Raw genomic sequence first — 10896 nt, forward strand, 5'->3', positions numbered from 1 at the left:
AATAACCCATTCAAGCTGTGAAAACAGAGAAAATTAAGAAGAGAAGAGACAAGACTAGAATCCGACCAATGGGATCTGGATGCTGGGGCAAACCCGAACCCAGGTGATCACCACCATCAGTCTCTGCACCCTCGGCCCTCTCGCCGTCTAGTGGGTCTAACTACTTAATAAGTAGCTGTTAGAGGTTTCCTGGACATAGTCCAGACCCCATAGAGGCCCTCAGAACTGTTGCAGACCCCCAAGAACACAAGGAGAGCTTCATTTATCAATCAGACCAATCAGGAGGCCACTTCCTGGGTTAGGGACGAATGGGACGGCCACATGTTGGGGATTACGCCTGAATTCCATACTGATGTAAAACCACCTGAAAGACACTAACAGTTACAGTTATTGATTAGAAGCCAGAGTTGCATCGAAGTAAGCCATTAAAACACAGTATATATATATATTTCATGCCACGACTAAAGCCAGCAACATAAAATGCTTGAAATGTTTTAAATATTTGACATCATCATATTCAAATGAGGGATTGTCTGAAGTATGGCTAATGGGATAATAATGATGCTAACACAGTAGGCCTACAGGATGCTCAGCTTGATGGGTGAATCCTCTCACGCTGGTGACAAGTCAACATAGGTAAAAGAGCGTACGTCCCAAATAGCACCCTATTCACCATTTAGTGTACTACATTTGACCAGGGTCCCATGGTAGTGCACTGTGTAGGGAATAGGTGCCATTTAGGACGCATAGAGTTACATAGAAAAGAGAGCCGTCACCTGAAGCATGTTGTGTCATTCATCCTTATTTTTCCCCTGCGATGACAAATGACAGGTAGGAGGGTAGCATGGTAGAGGGTAGAAGCAAGTATTAGAGCCAAGCAGCTTGTCACCCCTTCACTGGGCCCCATGCTGAGGGACGACCTCTTTACACGGTCATACCAGGTCATATACCAGGACCCAATAGGAGAGAGAGAGAGAGGGAATGTGTGTGAGAGTGAGAGAGAGAGATTCTCCACAGACATGAGCACTAAACCACAGGGAGAATGGTCATATCCAGGTAGCCAGGGCTTCTCCACAGACATGTGACACGTCACCACACACACAGCACCATTGTACTGGTGACCATGGGACATGTAATCTTACAACTGATTGACTTCTGTCTGAGATCAATGCTGTCTGAGTAGAGGGAGAAAAAATCATTTTACCATTATTTTTTGTTTGACCACTCTTTAGAGGAATAGTGGCAAAATAGTAAATTAGATAAGACTTTTCATTAAAAAAAAAAGTATATATATTTTTGTAATTAAATAAATATTTTTTATTGTGCATGTGATTTCATACAAAATATTGCCTCTCTACTCTCTTTATAGAGTAGGATCTAATGCATTTCAAATGTAACATTCATATTTGCGTCGACATTAACCAAAACCCAGGGAATGGCTCTAGAACAGTACGAGAACATGTTGCTTAATGGGTACTCTCACTGAGAGCACCGCTCACAGAAGGTAAGATGGTAAGAGTGTCCAAGTGCTTTTCACATACTCCAGAGCTAAGCAGACTTGTCCGGGATCATAGGATAGCAGCATGGATGTAAAGTCAATGTGAAATTACAGGCTATTAGTAGTTTCTCATTCATCATTGGAATAAATAGCATTTTGTAATGTTGGAGACACCATATCATGGTGATTTAATTGACAAAACAGTAACAAATGGTATCTAATGAGAAACTATTGTTATTTAAAAAGTAAATACGTAATATAGGTCCACACGTGTATTTGTATAAATGTTGAATGTAATTAATGTGCTGTCATTAAAATCCCATTTTTTCACATTTCTTTGAATCAATATTATTAAAACACTAATCACATGAAATTTGCATATGTACAGATGTGTAAATTGTCAAATGTACAAGATATGAATTGTAAACTGCATATTGTCTCGGTACTAACACATTGGAAAAGGGAACCCCCTGTGTTCATAGATCTGAAACAAGGAACCGGGGGTCCTCCTGTACCTCTGTCTGTTTTTGGAACTCGAGATAGACGACCCCCCCCCCCCCATATTTAATTTCTACCTTGCTGATAGTATTTATCAGCGACGTCCTGATAAAAACAAAATATGCAATTTAAGCCTGAGCAGGGCTAAGCCGCCGAGGAGGACAGGATTACCTGGGGGCTGGTTGGGACAGACATCAGATTGTATTGTCATAAAGGGGCCATTGGCCTCTTGGCAAACTGTACCTCAAGCCCCAGATGACAGGCCTTTTCAAGACAGACAAGGGGAGAAAATATGAAACTTAAATTCTTCATGACAGACAAATTAATGAGTCACAAAATAAGAGAATAAAACAGAGAAAACTAACATTTATGTTAACCACTCTCGCATACATTTATTCAAATTGATATTTTTGTTCCTTATTTGATCATCGTTTTCATATTTCCCTTTGAAATAACTGTCCTTTTCTTTTATTAATGGAGAGAGGGTTCACCATACAAAACACAATGGCCCAGACTTAGTGACTGGATGGGATTAAGTTTAATACCAAATCTTGACAGACATATCCTGGAAGCATATAAATCCCATCCGATTTTGGAAGAGAGCAAAGCTGACATGTTTTTCTGGGATTTATCTTATTAATTGGATGGTTAAGTCCATCTAATCCACTCTGATCGCTTACTTTGTCTCAGGGCTTTTTTTCTTCATTTTATATTCTACAGATTTTTTGCCACATTTAGGCTACCACATATCTAGGAACGTCTAAACAAAAAAATATATGATTCAACTGAATCAATATTGCAACCAAACTGTTATTTTATTTACACAAAAGACAGATGGAAATAAAAGAGAAATTACTTCATATGCAGACAAGGCAAAAAAAAAGTCAGAAGTCCCCGGCATTTTCCTACTCAGCTTTGAGTTGGTCTATTCTATGGGAAGAGGAGTATTTCTGGCATGTGGCACAATGCATGTCTGCAATGTCTGAATGACTGGAGGGGATGGAGTGATGGTCAGACAAAGGGCCCCGGGACAGGTCGACTAGACTGCTTCATCATCCTGTGTCGTCACTTTCCCTGGCATGGAAGAAGAGGTCTTGTCTGTTCCTAATCTGAAAGGGGGATCAGTCAGGTGAGAGCTGGGGGGTGAGAGTGGGGGGGTAACGGTAGAGCAGGTGATGATGGTCTAGACTCTCTATGCACACCCTCAGGGCCATATAGTGATCTGGGTCAGGATAAAGGTCCAGGCAGCGACAGATACAGACTGCCAGACTGGCTGGGCAGGCAGGGTTGGAGTCAGACTCCTCTGTCTCTGTGAAGACTTAGGGCCAGCCAGTCTGTCCTGAAGGGCTGTACGAAAGGCATGCATTTTCAGAGACGCAACACAGAGGAGAAAGTCTTGGAGTCTGGGCAGCCCTGCTTTCTTACCCTTCAACCCTCTCTCCCTCCCTCTCGCCCATACCTGGGAGACTCCAGGCGCCACAGTGTAACTGCAGTCTCAGGTATGCTGCTGCAGGACACTACTACACTATCTTTCCAGGGTTCTATAGCCTACCTGGAATCAGAAGAGTCATCCTTCTACTGCATTCCATTCGATTCCTCCTACTAAGCTAATCTATTCATTGTATGTGGTGTATGACAGTTTTTGGAAAAGCCATTTTTGATGGTTGTTCCCCAATCCCGATACAGTATTCTCACATCAAACAAGAACTGTCACATTAAATTTAACATGAAAGTATTTCCTCCAACTTGTTGTTGTGTAGTACAGTATTGGCCTCTTCTTTTCCTTGTTCTGTTCTCCCTCCCTCTACTCCCCTTCCTCTTAATGTTGTGGCATTGTCGTCATGTGTAAGGGTTTAGGATGATTACAAAATAATTTGAAAATAGAATAAGTGAGCAGCCTACATTGAGGTTCATCGTCTGTCAGCATGGTGACATCTGCAGGGGCAATTTTCATTGTGGTGCGTGTGGTTTTGTGGTAGATGTGCTCTCATTTATCTAAACTACATACTAAGCTGTGGCTGCTGGTTCATTATTCAAACAGGCAACATGGACAAGAATGCACATTTGTTCCTCAATGAAAAATCTTCACTTAAATTTGGGTGATTTCTGTGTATTTTTTGTGGGACTGAAGGACTGCGAGGGCTTTGTGTTTTAAGTAAGAAGGATTTGAGTGTGATTATGCTTTGACAATGCTGCATTTACTTTTTCACAAATCATAAGTTTGATTGACTGATATTAAACAGTCTGAATTAGTTTCATTTTTAAATGATTGTGAGCTACAGTTGACAAGATCATTTACCTGGTCCTTGCCTAAAAAAATCCGACAGTCTGGAACAAAGCACTGCAAAAAACCTGGAATGTTTCTTTCCAAGCCAGAATGTTGAATAAGATTACATTTGAACTTATTCTGCGCTCTACCAGTTGTCTGTGCGGTAGGTCCTTCAGATGGTCTAAACTTTTTACAAAATATCCACAGGAAAGTATTATTTAGCCCACTTTTTAATAATAATAATATAACAATAATACATTTTATTTAGCAGACACCTTTCAGGGTACTCAAGGACATCTTACATTAACAGTAGGCCTACATGATTGGTAAATAATGTATTGTGTCATTTTGGAGTCACCTTTACTGTAAATAAGAATAGAATACATTTCTTAACACTTCTACATGAATTATCCATGATTTCAGATAATCCTGAATGAATCGTGAATAATGATTAGTGTGAAAGTTACAGACACACAAATATCATACCCTGAAGACATGCTGACCTCTCACCATTACAATAACAGGGAAGGTTAGCTTTTTGGGGGGGGCGGGGGGGTGATATTTGTGAGTATATCATTTTTTCAGTCATCATTATTCACGATTCATTCTGGATTATCTGTAATCATGGTAGCACCCACATTCATGTAGACGTGTTTAGAAATATATTCTATTCTTATTTACAATAAAAGTTAACCCAAAATGAGACAATACGTTATTTACCATTAATTTCTATTGGGCACAAAATAATCTGAAACATAACAAAAACAAACGGCAAACGGATCCAACAAATTTGTTGAGTCACAAGCTTGACATAGTAATTTCATGCAATGAATATGGGACCAAATACTTAACTGTTTAATACTTTAATACACATAAGTGAGTTTGTCCCAATACTTTTGATTTCAAATCTAACGTTCTGAAGTATAGAGCCAAAATAAGAAATAATGCTTCACTGTCCCAATAATTATGGAGGGCACTGTATGTACAGTATACTGAGAAGGCACAGACGGGGGGATAGGACAGTCAACCATAGACCATAGTCTATAGATTATAGGCATCCTTGAAGAGGTGTGTTTTTAGGAAGTTTTTGAATTAAATGAATGCATTTGCATGTGTGGGGGGAGTGCATTCCGGTTGCCTGGTGGCAGAGCAGCTGAAGGCCCGGGCACCCACGGTGGAGAGGCGGAATGGGGGAGTGACAAGGAGACCAGCAGAGTTGAAGCGGAGGGAGCAGGAGGGGGGATTGGCTGGGAGAAGGTCAGAGAGGTAGGTGCGTGGTTGGTTGTGGAGGGCTTTGTAGGTGAGGAAAGGTCGCTGGTTGGAATACCCGAGCCGACAAGGTGAAAAATCTGTCAATGTGCTGATATTTTTTATTTCTTTATTTTTACCTTTGGATTATGTGTGTATTGTTTTCTAGATATTATTCCTGCACTGTTGGAGATATAAACACCAGCGATAACATCTGCAAATCTGTGTACGCGACCAATAACCTGATTTGATTTGAGCACTTAAACCCTATTTTATCCCAGAGGTGCAGTACTACTATGGCTGACCCTGTAAAACAAACAACACATTTCACTGCAACTATCCGGTGTATGTGAAAATCTAAATAAATAAAACATTGCCTATTTTAGCCTATGGAAAAAACAGACACGAAAAATAACTCAACATAGCTACACATCAACATACAGTATGCTGATTTAAATTATTTACCTTCGTGCAGAATCAGGAGCATCGTGTGACATGGGATTCTGTTGGCAGAGCACTCTCTGCCCATGAGCACCAGCCTTCTCTCGAACCTCCACTATCCCATAAACCCTCTCGCTGGAAGTCCATTTGTTCACGATAGACCCGCGCAACGAAAAGGCAGTTAACATGTCTGACAAGAAACAGACGGTAGATTTGGGATTATTAGAGGAGGACGATGAGTTTGAAGAATTCCCAGCCGAGGGTAAATTAATTCTAGTTCAATATGTTACTAATGTTAACCCGTTTTCACTGAATTGTCTTATTTAGCGATAACTTTTCAGACTGGGCCCAACAGTGACTCGGCTAGCAAGCTAGCTAGTTATGCTAACGTCATTGAATAAAAATGTAACTAGCTAGTGTGCTAGCAGCTAACCAGCTAGTTAGATATCTATGTTCACTGATAGCGAATTAGCGATTGTACTGGCGACAACTTTACCTAGTTAAACGTTAGCCAACTAAGGTCAACTATAATGTAAACAACACACAACATATAAAAGCCAGTTAATTGACTTTAATGTTAGTTAGCTTGCTACGTTAGCTATCCAACTAGCTAGCGTAGTAACTAGTTGAGTAAGAGTTACTTGTTCGGTAGTTGCTTGTCAACTAACGTTTATAATTTGTAATTCTCATAATTGTATTTATGTGTTCAGATTGGACTGGGTTGGATGAGGATGAAGATGCCCACGTGTGGGAAGACAACTGGGATGATGACAATGTAGAGGACGACTTCTCTAATCAACTAAGGTAGCCACCTCCCACATTTTACTTATGACAAATCATTGTACCCCACTCAGCATCTCATCCCTAGAAATGAGAAGTACCACTCCGTTTAAGGGACGTGATGCTTTGATTTTTGAGTAGGCCTATATGATTTGACATGATATGGCAATGGTAACTAAACAGTAATAATGGTTATGCTAAATGTTTAGCCACAGCAGATTTCATCAGGCTTTAGATGGAGAGTCTCTGAGGAGAGGAGAGTACTTGGTAGTTGTAGGGTGTCCAATCAAAAATGCATGTTTTGACCAATGGGTAAAATAATGTTAATTGTGTAGATAATCCTCTAAGAAAACAAATGGTCCAAACCCTGCACCATTGAGAGGATCTTGACTGTCTGTATCACAGCATGGTATGGCAACTGCTACAGAGGGTAGTACGTACAGCCCAGTACATCACTGGGGCCGAGCTCCCTGCCCTTAAAATGGTCAGACTCCAGTAGGGCGGTCCAAAACTTTAAAAAATCTTGGCTTACCAAGAGTCGTCTGGTCTTTTGACCAATCGATTGGTCTAAATGTTAAAACGTCTTCAGTATAACCTAATAACAGTTCTGTAGGAATGAGGTTTGTGCAGTAGGCCTAATACATTATCACAGCATATTGGCTATATGCCTGGCCTGCCAATATTGTTCTTCTCAGACCATATTATATTTCAAAACTCGAGCGTTGATAACAAAATAGATCAGTTGGTGTATCACTTCCGAGGCACAGCTGAGACTAAATTGAAGTAATTTTCAAATTAGCTTTTTTATTTTACTGTGCTGATGGTACCTTCATCTGATGGTCATGGTGCTTTCAAGACAACTGGGAACTCGCAAGCTCTACAAAGATGCCAGAGTTTCCAACTTGGAATTCTGAATTGGATCCCAGTCTGATCAAATTTTTATTTGACTTCCCAGTTGTTTTTAACACTTGGAAGTCGAAGATTTCCGAGTTCTCACTTGTTTTGAGCACTGCATTAGTAGTGCCTTTCACAGTCCCTGCTCTCTCCTTCCTTTCCTCCAGTGAGACTGACCAGAGAGAGGGGACACTATCTTCCACCTGATGGTGGAATTCTAGTCGCACCGAATCTGCCTCAGGCACAAATTCATATTGTTCCTATGACCAGAGAAAGGGAAATATTCCTCCATATTAAAATGAACACGTCAAGCTGTTAATATTTATAAAAACGCAGGGCTATCGATACACTTGGCTACTCATTCATTGCAGCTGCAGCGCGAGTGGAAGTAGGGAGAAGTGCATTTAATGCTTTGTAATAGTGTTGAACAAAAACAATGACAGTGCTTTTAACTTGAACTCACTCATAGAAACAGCAGCTCTTTGCGGTATTCATTGACAGTCTTTCTGGTCATGGTTTTAAAAGTTAGGAAATCTCACTTAGGCTAGTATCAAACTTCTGTAGCCATGGTTGTGGAAGCTGTAGGAACGGTGATTTGAGCTATCCGATTGGCCAGCGCAGTAGGTGAATTCGATTTAGCCACAGCTCTCCTGGTCCATTGGGCAGGCAGTTATTTATTAAAATTTTTCTCATGCAGATTATGTTTCCAAAATAGAACACTTTCCCTACCCGGTGCGCAGGGCTTCTGAATCAACTTCACTTACCGCCAACAGAGGAAAAAACAAAAAAGGAGTGCAAGCCTTTGACTTTTCTACAGAAATGTTTGTTGGTCGACTAGGAATGCCTTGAAGATCAACCACTGATCTACACCTTTAAAAATCATCACTATCGTAATCCGTTCAAAAGTTATTGGAGTTTTTACCCTTGTACGATGGTCAGAATTAGGGTGACTAAATCAATGAAGGCCAGAGAAAAAAAGTGGTAAAAACCCTGGAAACTGGATTCTGTGCAAAAATTAAGGCTGCTGGCTACCTGACAGGCTCACTTTCCTATTGAACTTGTTATATTTCTTATCGAATCGGCGGGACATAAAACAATATAGAGGTAAGATAGATTTTGATTTTGAGACATGACGTATTTTCATATTAGCACATGCTTTTCTAATTTGAAATTCCTGTTATTTTTCTAAGATTTCTCACAAAAACAAGCATATCTCTGAAATGTCAATGGAGCACAGAGCGTATACCAAGCTTTTTATTCTCAAAGCCTTTTACATTTAATTCAGCTCATTTCATGCTAATTCTGCTTTTTGCGACCCGCGGTAACAACTTTGACATGGACGGCCACAAAATGTGAAATCCTCAAAAGTTGTTACGAGAAACCTGCACCGCTATGTCAACCGAGCTCAGTGTTTATTATCTGATCTATTAGTTTACGAAATCTGACGTTTAGGATATAATGTTAATGATATGTTAGAGAAAGACCCCATTGAATGATTCAGAACATAAAGAATTACATAAGACTTGGTAAAATGTAATTTATGACATAAGGGAGTGAAATTTCACCACCAAAATGTGTTTTTCATCTTGTCTTTTTATCAATGCTTCATGATTGGTGATCTGATTCTTGAGTTGATAGCATCCGAACGTACCAGGAGGATTCAATCGGACACTCTCGTAGAAATCCGACTTCCCGAGTCGGAAATAGCCTAACCTCTATAAATGACCCTCCTAAATCAGAGTTCTAAGTGGGGAAACTCAAACCAGAATGATGATTCACGAGTTGTGACGTTTCATCACTGAGCTTTCACCTTTTTTACCAAGAAGATGGTAAAACACAACCATTTACAACCTTGATGATGTAGCCTACTTAATTTGATCCATCCAATCTATTGTTTGACATACTGTCAAAGTAAGCAAGCCAACTGAATACTACTAATAATAATAATTATTATTAGCAATGTTAGCCATCTTATTCGTCTAGCTAAATTCAAGCTTAAATCTCATTGGTAGAAGTTGTTCCGATTTCAAAAGAACCTCTGATGCTTTCGTGACATGTTTCAGAGTTCACCAACAGAGTTACGAGAATGCATATTTTCTGGTGGATGAGGCATTCTGTTGTCTGGATAGGCCTGATGAAGGCTCCTGCTTCCAGCTGTTCATCTTCGTGGTGTCTCTTTTCTTACATAGGGTGACATTTGTCAGCATAATTGCGTGTCATTTGTTAATGATTATGCAGGCTTTGAATAATACGAACAGTCTACAATGTGTGCTTCTTGAGTAATTGTCAGCAATATGTGTTTTTATTTATGGACATGTTTATGCTACTCTTGTTGAATAATCAACTGTTGTATTGACTTGAAGTGGCCAGTCTGTTTTCATTTTTGAGTGTAAGCTACTTCAGACAATTATATTGCATTGTTTTATTCAAACCTTTTATGGCTACTATTAAGACATTTATAGAAGACCTCATATATGATTATGTTATAAGTCCATAACCTAGTACAAGTATGCCGTAGCTGACTGCGTTGTATTTCTTCAGTCGTATAATAAGAACTCTTTTCTTAATCAACATAGATGGCCACTTGTACTTTAACCTCCGGCACTGCTTAGATGTGTTCCAAATGGCATCCCTTTCCCTACTTTTGATCAGGGCCCATATGGTTCTGGTTAAAAGTAGTGCACTAAATGGGGAATAGTGGACCATTTGGGACATAACCCTTGTAATCACCTCGATTGACTGATCCTTTTTTTTCTCTCTGCAGAGCGGAGCTGGAGAAACATGGGTACAAGATGGAGACGTCGCAGTAGCCGCCGAGTCCACACGGCTGTTGAGATTGGATAGGGATGGACTTGATGTTTTTAATATTTATAACATCATACTTAAAATGGAGGATGTTTAACTTGCTAAACGCGCACACATTTTTGTACGAAACCTTAGCACGAGTAAAGTGTTTCACGAGTAAATTCCCCCCTCAGAGTTATGTATACATTAAAGATGGTTCTGTTCAAGTACCCGTTCACATACTCTTATTTATGCACATTTTCCATCTCTTTATATATAATCAGCTGGTCAGTTACTGCTTTAATATAAATCCATATTTTACAGTGTTATGTTTTTACTATAAAGACCACTTTGGTCCAGGGCTTTGGTTTAACATCCATTTAAATACCACTTTTTGTTAGAGCCATTGATTTAAAATGTAGCTTTACTGCCTGCACAACACTTAACCTACGTTTTAATGGTCCAGTAATTATTGGCCTGTGTG

At 39.8% G+C, this 10896-nt stretch overlaps 1 protein-coding gene across 1 annotated transcript; it reads left to right on the forward strand.

The window, feature by feature from the left end:
- The first annotated feature begins 5993 nt into the window (after positions 1–5993).
- On the forward strand, positions 5994–10642 carry sem1 (SEM1 26S proteasome subunit). The gene is made up of 3 exons (XM_071368777.1): positions 5994–6216; positions 6665–6758; positions 10393–10642. Exons 1-3 carry the CDS (start codon positions 6141–6143, stop codon positions 10436–10438), a joined length of 216 nt encoding a protein of 71 aa, XP_071224878.1. The 5' UTR covers positions 5994–6140; the 3' UTR covers positions 10439–10642.
- The last annotated feature ends 254 nt before the right edge of the window (positions 10643–10896 follow it).

Source organism: Salvelinus alpinus, chromosome 26 (assembly GCF_045679555.1).
Source record: "Salvelinus alpinus chromosome 26, SLU_Salpinus.1, whole genome shotgun sequence".
Taxonomy (NCBI): domain Eukaryota; kingdom Metazoa; phylum Chordata; class Actinopteri; order Salmoniformes; family Salmonidae; genus Salvelinus; species Salvelinus alpinus.